The sequence below is a fragment of the Eleutherodactylus coqui genome, chromosome 11 (genome assembly GCF_035609145.1).
Source record: "Eleutherodactylus coqui strain aEleCoq1 chromosome 11, aEleCoq1.hap1, whole genome shotgun sequence".
Lineage (NCBI taxonomy): Eukaryota > Metazoa > Chordata > Amphibia > Anura > Eleutherodactylidae > Eleutherodactylus > Eleutherodactylus coqui.
In genome coordinates, this window is record NC_089847.1 from 64065600 (window position 1) to 64080257 (window position 14658).

At 48.7% G+C, this 14658-nt stretch overlaps 1 protein-coding gene across 3 annotated transcripts in view; it reads right to left on the reverse strand.

The window, feature by feature from the left end:
• LOC136581636 (uncharacterized) overlaps positions 1 to 1162 on the reverse strand; it is a 43920-nt gene extending 42758 nt beyond the window's left edge. For 2 of the 3 annotated variants that reach the window (XM_066582254.1, XM_066582253.1), the window contains exon 1: positions 861 to 1081. In XM_066582254.1, the coding sequence (XP_066438351.1) occupies positions 861 to 870 (10 nt within the window). In that variant the 5' untranslated portion in view covers positions 871 to 1081. The other variant, XM_066582255.1, reaches the window with a different exon arrangement.
• Positions 1163 to 14658: the final 13496 nt, after the last annotated feature.

Genomic DNA, 14658 nt, shown 5'->3' on the forward strand with positions numbered 1-14658 from the left:
CGTAAAGTATATATATTATATGGATACAGTATAGTTTTACATACATTGTATAGCGTATATATAGCAGTACGGTACGAATTGTATATAGAGTATAGAACTATACAGTTTACTTAGTATAGAGGAGTACAGTATATATAGACTATAGGAGAACAGTATGTATAGTATATACAGGTACAATATGTATAATTGTATAGCAGTACAGTATATATAGAGTATAGGAGTTGAGTATGTATACTACCATACATAGTTGTACAGTGTTGTATATAATAGTACAGCATGTATAGTATATAGCAGCACAGTATGTAGGCATATAGATAATATATAGTAGTATGGTATGTATAGTGTATACAGTATTGAGCATCACAGTATGCATAGTATATAGCAGTACAGTGTATATATAGAGCACAGTATGTATACTATATGGGTGTATAGCATATACATAGTATATAACAGTATGTATAGTGTATATATAGTATATAACAGTACATATAGTATATAGCAGTACAATATGTAAATTATATATATTTAATAGCTTACAGTATGTATATTGTATATATAGTATATAACAGTACATATATGTATACAGTATATAGCTGTACGGTGTATATATATATGTTATAGCAGGACTGTATATACAGTATATATAATCGTTGCCTACTAAACACTATTCTGTGGAGAGTTTATATCCCCTGCTACTCTTTTACACGGCAGTAGAACACTTTCCTTCTGCGATGACAGAAGTTTCTAGAACAACTTGTACATAGAAGGACGGAGTGCAGAAAGTCTTGTAACCATCATGGATTAGGCAGAGAGGAGCCGGACCCCATCCTGTACACAAACCCCACGGCCCCAGGACTCACCATTAGCCATGGCTGCAGCTAGAGTATGACGTCACAGGATAAGTCACAAATCACTGGTCCCTATAGCAGGCTATTGCGCCCCCTCTCCAGTAATGCAGCCTCTCTGAGTATTTATTAGCACTGTCTAGCTCCTTCTAGAAGCTCTCTATGACGTAATAAGAGTGCAGCTCCCTCTATCACTGTGCGTCTGGCCACTGTAGTGCAGCTGAAGCTCCTGCTGTATCTATTTACCCTGCAGCCGCCGGACCTCTTGAGTACAACTCCTAGAACACGGCTAATATTCGCTATTTGTAAGAGCGGCGCGCACCGCCTCTGGTGTGAGAGCGACATGCATTACGTCACGGCAGCTCATCGGCACGGAACGCCCATCCGAGCGCTGATTGGTTAACTGGCGCTAACAATCCAAAGAGTCAACGGCTGGGCGTGGCTATGTAGATGAGCCGCTACTGGAGGGTCATTCAGTTTAACGGGAGAGATGGCAGAGAGTTGTGTGGGGCGCTTCAGTGAGGGCAGTTAGATGGCTGAGCACTGTACTCCTGCCATTACTCTCAGCCTCTTGTGCTGGGGAGCAACTGGACACCACAAAGTAGAGGCCCTTCACAGATATGTGAAAACTGGTTGTTGCCCATAGCAACCAATCACAGTGCAGCTTTCATTTCTTATAGGGATCTTGAAAAATAAAAGCTGTTCTGTGGTTGGCTGTCGTGGACAGCAAAAGTTTACCTATTAGGCCAGCTATCCATCCCGAAGGGAGAAAGAGAAGTCAGATGGAACCTTAAACAGTCTACAAACATTTGCCCTTGTATGTCCCTCCGGCTGAACTGCAAAACTTGTACTGGGACACAAAAATGTACACAAAAAGTCCAACCTGCTTTTGTCTTGAGCCTTTGCTAGATTCATCACCTGGGGCGTAGGCATTTTTGATGAATTTGGCGCATGTTGAACAGAGGAAACATGTCGTTCGCATGGTGCATTAGTATTAGTAAGGCCAAGGCTACCCATTGGATGTGTCGCATGCAGCATCACATCAATGGTGCCCTGCTGCCCCCAAAGACAACTGCGACGCAAGGAAACCCAACTCCGTTCAATTTGGGTTACAAGTCGCATGTGGCTTTTCGAACCAAAGACATCAATGTAAGTCATGTGACTGCGAATGTCCTGCAGTTTGGCAGTTTCTAGGGCTACACGGTTCCGTTTCACGTGAAGTAACATGTCTGATCATTGTCAGTGATCGCCGATGACACGATAATGGCAGAAAATTCAACTCAGTTGGGTTTTGATCGCAGGCTGCCAGTTGCATGAGACTTTTCACCATAGAGATCAATGTATGCTGCGTGCGACTGCCACCTTCCTACAATTTTGTTGTGATTTGGCTGTTTTTTTAACAGTTCTGAGCGACGTCATGCAACAGCAAATCACAGGCAGGTCACACAACTATTTCTGTTGCTCAACTTTCATGCAACTTGCTATTGTGCAACGTGTCGTCTTGTAGCCTAAGGCCTCCATCACACAGGCGTTCAGCAAAGCGCCGCGATTTTACTTTAGCTTTCGGCCGCAGTGAGCTGCGGAGACAGCTGGGTTTAGCATACCTCATTACTGACGTAAAAATAGAACAGACTCCGCTCAAAACTCACGGCGCTGTGAAGTGCCGCAATCGAGCGACTGTCTGAGAGGCTCCATTGAAAACAATGGGAGCGGTATACTGCGATTAGCACGGTCCTGAAAACGCCATGTTAGTCACGTAAAAAAGCATGTGTGTGAGGGAGACCTAAGGCTAGCCATGATATCGCACTTTCCACTATGTGAAAGCCCTGTGGATGTGAGGCGTTTTTATGTGAAAACAGCCTTGCATCATCACTACAGGAATCCCTTCATCCCCGTAGGGAATCCCCTCATCCCTGCAGGGATTCCCCCAGCCACAGCTCAAGGGATTTCCCCAGCCACTGCTGTTACAGCTGCGGCAGAGGATTGAAAACAATGGGCGATATCAAAAAGATATAACATGCTGCCATTTTATTTCAACACAATTACGTGAGCGAAAACATCGCAGATTACGTGAGAAGGAAACCACTGGAAATCATTGTTTTATAATTCTGCGTTTTACTCACTTTTGCATCGGGTGAACCCACCCTAAACCTCTCCCATTCTGTAGTTTTCAGTATGCTTCATGATTTGTCATTGGAAACTGAGAAAAAATATCCTTTTATACCGATGCAAGAGCGGAGAAAATGGGAGAATACAGGCGAAAAATGGGGTGAAAACAGCCAAACAGAGTAAGGACACCGTTTATAACGTTTTTTATGTACACTAAGAACACTTTTTTTAACGTTTTGCTTTTGTGGCCGCATTCCAAGAGCCAAAGCATTTTTATTTTCCCAAAGACAGAGCTCTATGAGGCTTGTTTTATGTGGGATGAACTCTAGTCTTCATTTATCCAATTTTTGGGAAAATAACCTTTTGATTACTTTTACTAGAGGCAGAAGTAACAAAATCTGCAATTCTGGCACGTTTTTTATTTTTATTTTAACAGCATTGACAGTGCTGTATAAGGGCTTATTCACATGAGCGTATATTGGCCGCTGTTTTCTAGGCTGGCCGATATACGCTACCATCTGATGCATTGGATTCCAATGTATCAGATTACACAGGCGTATTACACAGGCGCTTATACATCTGGCAGGAAAGATAGTCCTGGAACTATCTTCCTGGCCCGACTACGGCTACTGCCATAGACTCCTATGGGAGTCAATTACAGTAGCGTAACTGCTAAACTTCGTCCCCCCCCTTCTTCTCTCCGCCCCTTGCCACTTTTTACAATGGGAGGGGGCGGGATGGGGCAGACCTAAACTCCGCCCCATCCCGCCCTCTCCCATTGCAAACAGCTCAGCACATTAGCTCCTGCCTCGCCTCCTCTCCTTGCAGAAAGCCAGTGAGGGGGAGGGAAGGGGAAGACAGCTCAGCACATCTAAGCTGTCTCCCCCTGCCCAAAGGCATATACGCCGAGCCTGTGCATCAGATGGTAGCATATATCGTCCGGCCGTGAAAACACTGTCTGATATACGCTCGTGTGAATAAGCCCTAAATAATATGTTAAATTGATTCTGCAGGCCAGTACGATTGCACCAATACCAAATTTATATAGGATTTGTGTTTTTTGCAACTTTTTCACCCTATTTAAAAATTTATATATTTTTTATTTCTGCATTTAAATGTCCCTAACATTTTTATTTTTTTTTGTCAATGGTGTTATGTGAAGTTTTTATTGGGGGGGGGGGGGTGAGTTGTACTTTTTGATGGTACCATTTGTTGATCTATGCAACATTTTGATCACTTTCTATTCTCTTTTTTGTAAGGCGAGATAGGCAAAATTAACTATGTTTGCCATGCTTTTTTGTATTTTTTTTTAATGCTGTGCGGTGGGCAGGTTATATAATGAGTAGAGATGAGCGAGCACCAAAATGCTCGGGTGCTCGTTACTCGAGACGAACTTTTCGCGATGCTCGAGGGTTCGTTTCGAGTAACGAACCCCATTGAAGTCAATGGGCGACCCGAGCATTTTTGTATATTGCCGATGCTCGCAAAGGTTTTCATTTGTGAAAATCTGGGCAATTCAAGAAAGTGATGGGAACGACACAGCAACGGATAGGGCAGGCGAGGGGCTACATGTTGGGCTGCATCTCAAGTTCCCAGGTCCCACTATTAAGCCACAATAGCGGCAAGAGTGGGCCCCCCCCCCCAACAACTTTTACTTCTGAAAAGCCCTCATTAGCAATGGATACCTTAGCTAAGCACCACACTACCTCCAACAAAGCACAATCACTGCCTGCATGACACTCCGCTGCCACTTCTCCTGGGTTACATGCTGCCCAACACACCCCCCCCCCCCCCCCGCACGACCCAGTGTCCACAGCGCACACCAAACTGTCCCTGCGCAGCCTTCAGCTGCCCTCATGCCACGCCACACTCATGTCTATTTATAAGTGCGTCTGCCACAGGAAAAGCAGGCACACACTGCAGAGGGTTGGCACGGCTAGGCAGCGACCCTCTTTAAAAGGGGCGGGGCGATAGTCCACAATGCTGTACAGAAGCAATGAGAAATCCAATCCTGTGCCACCTCCATCTGGAGCTGGACACGTGGGCATAGCAATGGGGAACCTATGTGCCACATACTATTCATTCTGTCAAGGTGTCTGCATGCCCCAGTCAGACCGCGTTTTTTTATAAATAGTAACAGGCAGGTACAACTGGGAATCCCCAACTCCACAATGGGAATTCCGTGTGCGCCCACAGCATGGGTGGCTCCCTGAAACCCACCGGCTGTACATACAGTAAATGTATCCCTTTGCAGTGCCCTGGACAGCAGAGCTAACGTCAGATGAAATGCAGGTGGGCTTCGGCCCACACTGCATGCCCCAGTCAGACTGGGGTTCTTTAGAAGTAGACACAGATGCATTTACAACTCCCTGTGGACCCACAGCATGGGTGGCTCCCTGGAACCCACCGGCGGTACATAAAAATATCCCATTGCAGTGCCCAACACAGCTGATGTAATGTCGTGCTTAATGCAGGTGGGCTTCGGCCCACACTGCATGCCCCAGTCAGACTGGGGTTCTTTAGAAGTGGACACAGATGCATTTACAACTCTGTGTGGACCCACAGCATGGGTGGGTGCCAGGAAGCCACCGGCGGTACATAAATATATCCCATTGCATTGCCCATCACAGCTGATGTTGCGTCAGCTGTAATGCAGGTGGGCAAAAAATTAATTGGATTACACTGTAGGCGAGGGCCCACAAAAATTGGTGTACCAACAGTACTAATGTACCTGAGAAAAATTGCCCATGCCCAACCGAGAGGGCAGGTGAAACCCATTAATCGCTTTGGTTAATGTGGCTTAATTGGTAACTAGGCCAGAAGGCAGCCCAGTTAAAATAAAAATTGGTTGAGGTGAAAGTTTCAACGCTTTAATGAGCATTGAAACGTATAAAAATTGTTTAGAAAAATTATATGACTGAGCCTTGTGGGCCTAAGAAAAATTGCCCGTTCGGCGTGATTACGTGAGGTTTCAGGAGGAGGAGCAGGAGGAGGAGGGGGAACATTATACACAGATTGATGAAGCAAAAAGGTCCCCGTTTTGGATGGTGATAGAGAACGATGCTTCCATCCGCGGGTGCAGCCTACGTATTGTTTATGTATCGCTGCTGTCCGCTGGTGGAGAAGAGAAGTCTGGGGAAATCCAGCCTTTGTTCATCTTGATGAGTGTTAGCCTGTCGCCAATGTCGGTTGACAGGCGGGTACGCTTATCCGTGATGATTCCCCCAGCCACACTAAACACACTCTCTGACAAGACGCTAGCCGCAGGACAAGCAAGCACCTCCAGGGCATACAGCGCTAGTTCAGGCCACGTGTCCAGCTTCAACACCCAGTAGTTGTAGGGGGCAGAGGCGTCACCGAGGACAGTCGTGCGATCGGCTACGCACTCCCTCACCATCCTTTTACAGTGCTCCCGCCAACTCAGCCTTGACTGGGGACCGGTGACACAGTCTTGCTGGGGAGCCATAAAGCTGTCAAAGGCCTTAGAGAGTGTTCCCCTGCCTGCGCTGTACATGCTGCCTGATCTCTGCGCCTCCCCTGCTACCTGGGCCGCGGAAATGCGCCTTCGGCCACTAGCGCTGTCGGATGGGAAGTTTACCATCAGTTTGTCCACCAGCGCCCTGTGGTATAGCATCATTCTCGAACCCCTTTCCTCTTCGGGAATGAGAGTGGAAAGGCTCTCCTTATACCGTGGGTCGAGCAGTGTGTACACCCAGTAATCCGTAGTGGCCAGAATGCGTGTAACGCGAGGGTCACGAGAAAGGCATCCTAACATGAAGTCAGCCATGTGTGCCGGGGTACCTGTACGCAACACATGGCTGTCCTCACTAGGAAGATCACTTTCAGGATCCTCCTCCTCCTCCTCCTCTGGCCATACACGCTGAAAGGATGACAGGCAAGCTGCATCTGTACCCTCAGCAGTGGGCCAAGCTGTCTCTTTCCCCTCCTCCTCATGCTCCTCCCCCTCCTCCTTCTCCTCCTCCTCCTCTGGCCATACACGCTGAAAAGATGACAGGCAAGCAGCATCTGTCCCCTCAGCAGTGGGCCAAGCTGTCTCTTCCCCCTCCTCCTCATGTTCCTCCCCCTCCTCCTCAACGCGCTGAGATATAGACATGAGGTTGCTCTGACTATCCAGCGACATACTGTCTTCCCCCGCCTCCGTTTCTGATTCCAAAGCGTCTGCCTTTATGCTTTGCAGGGAACTTCTCAAGAGGCATAGCAGAGGAATGGTGACGCTAATGATTGCAGCATCCCCGCTCACCATCTGGGTAGACTCCTCAAAGTTTCCAAGGACCTGGCAGATGGCTGCCAACCAGGCCCACTCTTCTGTAAAGAATTGAGGAGGCTGACTCCCACTGCGCCGCCCATGTTGGAGTTGGTATTCCACAATAGCTCTATGCTGCTCATAGAGTCTGGCCAACATGTGGAGCGTAGAGTTCCACTGTGTGGGCACGTCGCACAGCAGTCGGTGCACTGGCAGATTAAACCGATGTTGCAGTGTCCGCAGGGTGGCAGCGTGCGTGTGGGATTTGCGGAAATGTGCGCAGAGCTGGCGCACCTTTCCGAGCAGGTATTACAAGTGGGGGTAGCTTTTCAGAAAGCGCTGAACCACCAAATTAAAGACATGGGCCAGGCATGGCACGTGCGTGAGGCTGCCGAGCTGCAGAGCCGCCACCAGGTTACGGCCGTTGTCACACACGACCATGCCCGGTTGGAGGCTCAGCGGCGCAAGCCAGCGGTCGGTCTGCTCTGTCAGACCCTGCAGCAGTTCGTGGGCTGTGTGCCTCTTCTCTCCTAAGCTGAGTAGTTTCAGCACGGCCTGCTGATGCTTGCCCACCGCTGTGCTGCCACGCCGCGTGACACCGACTGCTGGCGACGTGCTGCTGCTGCTGACACATCTTGATTGCGAGACAGAGGTTGCGTAGGAGGAGGGTGGTTTAGTGGAGGAAGCATACACCCCCGCAGATACCACCACCGAGCTGGGGCACGCAATTCGGGGGGTGGGTAGGACGTGAGCAGTCCCAGGCTCTGACTCTGTCCCAGCCTCCACTAAATTCACCCAATGTGCCGTTAGGGAGATATAGTGGCCCTGCCCGCCTGTGCTTGTCCACGTGTCTGTTGTTAAGTGGACCTTGGCAGTAACCGCGTTGGTGAGGGCGCGTACAATGTTGCGGGAGACGTGGTCGTGCAGGCCTGAGACGGCACATCGGGAAAAGTAGTGGCGACTGGGAACCGAGTAGCGCGGGGCCGCCGCCGCCATCATGCTTTTGAAAGCCTCCGTTTCCACAAGCCTATACGGCAGCATCTCTAGGCTGATCAATTTTGCAATGTGCACGTTTAACGCTTAAGCGTGCGGGTGCGTGGCGTCGTACTTGCGCTTGCGCTCAAACAGTGGCGCTAGCGACGTCTGGACGCTACGCTGAGAGACATTGCTGGATGGGGCCGAGGACAGCGGAGGTGAGGGTGTGGGTGCAGGCCAGGAGACGGTACTGCCTGTGTCCTCAGAGGGGGGTTGGATCTCAGTGGCAGGTTGGGGCACAGGGGGAGAGGCAGTGGTGCAAACCGGAGGCGGTGAACGGGCATCGTCCCACCTTGTGGGGTGCTTGGCCATCATATGCCTGCGCATGCTGGTGGTGGTGCCTCCCCAGCTGATCTTGGCGCGACAAAGGTTGCACACCACTGTTCGTCGGTCGTCAGGCGTCTCTGTGAAAAACTGCCACACCGTAGAGCACCTTGACCTCTGCAGGGTGGCATGGCGCGAGGGGGCGCTTTGGGAACCAGTTGGTGGATTATTAGGTCTGGCCCTGCCTCTACCCCTGGCCACCGCACTGGCTCGGCCTGTGCCCACACCCTGACTTGGGCCTCCGCGTCCTCGCCCGCGTCCACGTCCTATAGGCCTACCCCTACCCCTCAGCATGGTGTATTACCAGTAGTGCAGAAACAGAACGCTGTAATTAAATGTGCCGCTTATTGGCCTGTGGTTGGAGGCTGACTTCGCTTACGGAACGCCAGGAAATAATTTGGCGCAAGCCTGCTGTAACACTTAGCTGGCTGCGTATGATTTTGTAGAACTACTACACCCAGCACACACAGACCCAGAACACTGAGCACAGTGACAGGCAGGCCAAATAGATTTTTTGCCCAATATTTTTTAGAAAAGGCACACTGCGTACATTCAATCAATAATATATGTCTTCTGTCCCTGCCTCCACACTTCTGTCCCTGGAGTGTGTCACAGAACTGCAGAGTGTTGCACTGTTATTAACTGCAACACAGCGGTGATTTCAGAGACAGGAAATAATTTGGCGCAAGCCTGCTGTAACACTTAGCTGGCTGCGTATGATTTTGTAGAACTTCTACACCCAGCACACACAGACCCAGAACACTGAGCACAGTGACAGGCAGGCCAAATAAATTTTTTTCCAATATTTTTTAGAAAAGGCCCACGGCCTATATTCAATCAATAATATATGTCTTCTGTCCCTGGAGTGTGTCACAGAACTGCAGTGTTGCACTGTTAACTGCAACACAGCGGTGATTTCAGAGCCCAGACAGAGCCAGGAAATAATTTGGCGCAAGCCTGCTGTAACACTTAGCTGGCTGCGTATGATTTTGTAGAACTACTACACCCAGCACACACAGACCCAGAACACTGAGCACAGTGACAGGCAGGCCAAATAGATTTTTTGCCCAATATTTTTTAGAAAAGGCCCACTGCGTATATTCAATCAATAATATATGTCTTCTGTCCCTGCCTCCACACTTCTGTCCCTGGAGTATTACTGCAGGGCGCAATGCTCTGCACGGCCGATATACCAAAAAAAAAAAAATGTGCAACACTGCAAAAAGCAGCCTCCACACTACTGCACACGGTTAGATGTGGCCCTAAGAAGGACCGTTGGGGTTCTTGAAGCCTACACTAACTCCTAACACTCTCCCTACAGCAGCTCCAACACGATACCACTGTCCCTCAGCTATGTCACAACGCATCTGAGGCGAGCCGCGGGAGGGGCCGATTTTTATACTCGGGTGACACCTGATCTCGCCAGCCACTCACTGCAGGGGGGTGGTATAGGGCTTGAACGTCGCAGGGGGAAGTTGTAATGCCTTCCCTGTCTTTCAATTGGCCAGAAAAGCGCGCTAACGTCTCAGAGATGAAAGTGAAAGTAACCCGAACATCGCGTGGTGCTCGTTACGAGTAACGAGCATCTCGAACACGCTAATACTCGAACGAGTATCAAGCTCGGACGAGTACATTCGCTCATCTCTAATAATGAGCTATTTTTTTCCCTGGGTCATTACGAAGGCAGCGATATCACATGTGTGATTTGTTTTATTTTTTTTTTACATAGTAAAGGTTTTCCCCTTTCCTGGTGGGGTTTTGACATATTTATTTCTATTAGTTTTTTAACTATTTTTTTAATCCTTTTTATTTTTGTACACTAGGGGACTTGAATGTCAACCTATTTTATCATTCTTCTAAGACACTACTATTCTTCCGTATAGTAGTGCATTAGAAAGCCTATAAGGTCAGCCAGAGGCTGGATTCACACGGCTGTACGCATTCTTAGATTCGCCCGCCGGCGACGTAAAAACGTGTAAATGGGAGCACAAATTTAACGTCTGTGTGCCCGTTCAGATGGCACGGGCCCGACACATATACGCCGAGGCCGCAATGCCTTCCCTCCCCCTCGCCGGCTCTCTGCCTCTCTCCTTCCCTCTGGCTGTTTGCAATGGGAGGGGGGGGGAGCTTAGTCCCTTGTCCACAGCCAGCAATGGGAGGGGGCGGCGCTAAGCTCCACTACGTTCCGCCCCTTCCCATTGAAAACAGCCAGAGCGGAGGAGAGAGGAGGAGAGAAAAGCAGCATGACTGCTAAACTCCCACCTAACCTTCTCCGGCCACTGTTATAGGCTCACATAGGAGTCTATGCAGCGGCCAACGTATTCTGATCGGGAAGATAGTTCCAGGACTCTTCCCTGTCCAGCGTGAAAGCTCCTGGTGCTGTCTTTGGGAATATACACATGGAATATGCTGGTGTAATCTGATGCATTGGAATCCAATGCATCAGATGGTAGTGTATATTGGCCGGCTGTGAAAATGGCTGCTGATATACGCTCGTGTGAATAAGCCCAAAGGCTGAGCATCATAGATCACTGTAGCTAGCAGACCCACAGGCTATATTGAAGCCTCCAAGTGCCATAGCAACCGATCAGGACCCCATGGCATGTAAAGGGTAAAAGAGTGACCCGGCACCCAGTCAAAACCGCGCACGTGCGGACCATCTCCCATCGGTTTCGACTGGGTGCCGGACACGGGTAAGGGCAAAGACCCTGATGAGCAATAGGTACGACCCCTTTTGTGACGTACATTTCTGACATCAGCGGCACACGTGCAGTACAGCTCTGTAGCCTCGTGAGGGCATGGGCGCAGCCCTCATTGGCTGATGACTCGCGTCTGCGCAGTGGGGTGGTTTGGACGCTGCAGACAGCAGTGTTTTGTGAAGGATATGAACTACCCCACCTTTCCTCGGGTGCTACTTTGTATATGCTCTTATCATTTTTATTAACATCAGCTGAGCTGCCTACTCCTGGCCCAATGGTTACCACTTGTGGGTGGGTACATTGTTGTGTCTATGTCTGCTATTGGCTATGTGTATTTTACTTGTGGGTATATATCACTGTGTTGTCTGTATCTTCACTTATGCTTGATAAAGATCCGATATAGGATCGAAACGTCGCAATGACTTTTTATTGAGGAATAAAGATGTATTTTTCTTAACCCCTTAGTGACCAAGCCTGTTTGCGCCTTAAAGGAGATGTCTCGAGGCAGGAGTGGATTTTTTTTTTTGCCCAGTCCCCCTAATTAAACATACATTACTAAGCCCCCTTGTAAATGACTTTTCTAGCTGGTTTGTACTTACCGTTCCAGCGTTTCAGCAACTTATAAAAATTTTCCCAAGATGGCCACCGGCTCTTTTCCCTTCGCTTGCTGCAGCCCGACGTGCGCGCTCCCGAGACGCTACCAGCTGTGTCTCCCTGACAACCAGACGCCCCGCAGCCGCCGACCGGACTCCTGGAGTGAACACGGCCGACCAGTCACTCACCGCCAGGCAGCAGGTAACCGGCGCAGCCCCCCCCCCCCCGGCACAGCGGCAGCCCCCCCGGCACAGTGACAGACAGCCCCCCCCGGCACAGCGGCAGCCCCCCCATCGCAGCGACAGCCCCCCCCCCGGCACAGCGACAGCCCCCCCCATCGCAGCAACAGCCCCCCCATCACAGCGGCAGCCCCCCCATCACAGCGGCAGCCCCCCCCGGCGCAGCGGCAGCCCCCCCGGCGCAGCCCGCCCCCGACGCAGCGGCAGCCCCCCCGGCCCATCACTTACCAGGACGGCGGGACAGCTGGACGGCGGGACAGCTGGGCGGCTTCTCCGGACAGCTCGGCAGCTCTGCACCTTCCTCTAACAGAGGATGGTACAGAATGGCCGCTCCAGCGCGCTCCCGAGCAGTGACAGCTCGTCTGCGCATGCGCAGAATAGCTGTAGCGGGGAGCACACTGAAGCGGCTCGTGCTGAAAGGAGAAGAACGGACTGCGCAAGCGCGTCTAAAAAAGCAAGCTGCCAGCGAATTTAGACGGAACCATGGAGACGAGGACGCTAGCAATGGAGCAGGTAAGTGAATAACTTCTGTATGGCTCATATTTAATGCACGATGTATATTACAAAGTGCATTAATATGGCCATACAGAAGTGTATACCCCCACTTGATTTCGCGAGACAACCCCTTTAATGACCAGGCCAAATTTTGCAAATCTGACACGTGTCACTTTAGCATGGAAAAACACCAGAAAGGTTTTGCATATCCAAGCGATTCTGACACTGTTTTTTCGCCACATGTTGTACTTCATTTAGGTGGAAAAAAAAGACAGATAGAATTTGTGTTTATTTATTAAAAGCGCCAAAATTGGGAAAAATTTTTAAAAATCATCATTTTTTCACATTTCCAACTGCAATATCTCAAATATGTGCAAACATAATATAGAAATTTTTGCTAACATATATATTTCCATCCATTTACTTTATTTTGGGTGCACATTGGAAAAACTTTCGTTTTTTTTTAACCATTTAGGAGACGTACAAATTTAACATTACTTTTCAGCATTTTAAGGAACACTTTGTTTTCCTACACCAATCCAAGATTGGAAAGGCTCATAGGAGTCAAAATGATAGATACCCCCACAAGTGACCGCATTTTAAAAACTACACCCTTTAACGTATTCACTGAGGGGTGTCATGAGTATTTTAACCCCACAGGTTTTTTTTCAGAAGTCAATGCAATTTAGAAGAGAAAAACTAAAATTTCATATTTTTGCAAATATGTCATTTTAAAGACAGGACTTTTTTCTATAGTACACATGAAAATTAGGATTTGCACCCCAGAATGGATACCCCTGTTTGTCCCGTGCTCAGAAACATACCCATTGTGGCCCTAATCTTACGTCTGGATGCACGATGGGGCCCAAAATGAAAGGAGCAACCGGTGGCTTTCGGAACAGAAATTTTGCTTGAAGGAGATTTAGGCCCTATTGCACACTTGTAGAGCCATTGAATGACTAAAACGATGGAGAACGCCCACAAGTGACCCCATTTTGAAAAGTAGACCCCTTAACGAATTTATCTAGGGGTACGATTACTTTTTTGACTTCACAGTTTTTAAATGAATCTAAGCCAAGCCGAAGGGAAAAAAATACGATTTTCATTTTTTTGGTAATTCTGTCATTTCAAAAGCAGTTTTTTTTGTACCGCACATATATGAATGAAGACTTGCACCCCACAATGGATACCCCTGTTTGTCCTGTGCTCAGAAACATACCCATTGTGGCCCTAGTATTACGTCTATATGCACAATGGGGCCCAAAATGAAAGGGGCAACCGGTGGCTTTCGGAACAGAAATTTTGCTTGATGGAGATTTAGTCCCCATTGCCCACTTGTAGAGCCATTGAGTGACCAAAACGATGGAGAACCCCCACAAGTGACCCCATTTTGAAAAGTAGACCCCCTAAGGAATTTATCTAGGGGTATGATGACTTTTTTGACTTCACAGTTTTTGAATGAATCTAAGCCAAGCAGAAGGAAAAAATTATGATTTTCATTTTTTTGGCAATTGTGTCAATTTAAAAACAGTTTTTTTTGTACAGTGTACATAGGAATGAAGACGTTCACCCCAAAATGGATCCCCCCATTTGTCCCGTGTTCAGAAACATACCCATTGTGGCCCTAATCTACTTACAGGACACATGGCTAGGCCCATAATGGAGGAAATGCCCGCTGGATTTCAGGGCGAACTGAATAAATTCCAGGCCCCATTGCCCACTTATACAGAAAAAAAATTGACTTCCTAAAAATAATCCCTCCCCCCTCCCCCCCCCCCCCCGCCATCCCCATTTTTTTGGCATTCCCTAAATATTAGATAAAGGTAATAATATAAACTGCGTTTTATGTCCGAAGACAGGGGTAATTACGGAGGCTATCCGGGTGTCCCCCCCCCCCCTCCTCTCATGTGTTTTGGGGGGTATTTCATAACCTCAGTGGCGGGTATAGGGTGTAGAAAGTGGCACTCTGTGAGGCTCTGTAATTTTGCTGAGGTGCGGCGGTCTCACAGAGAAGGCGCTCAACAAGCTGCTCCTGGAACTGCAGGAAGGCGAGC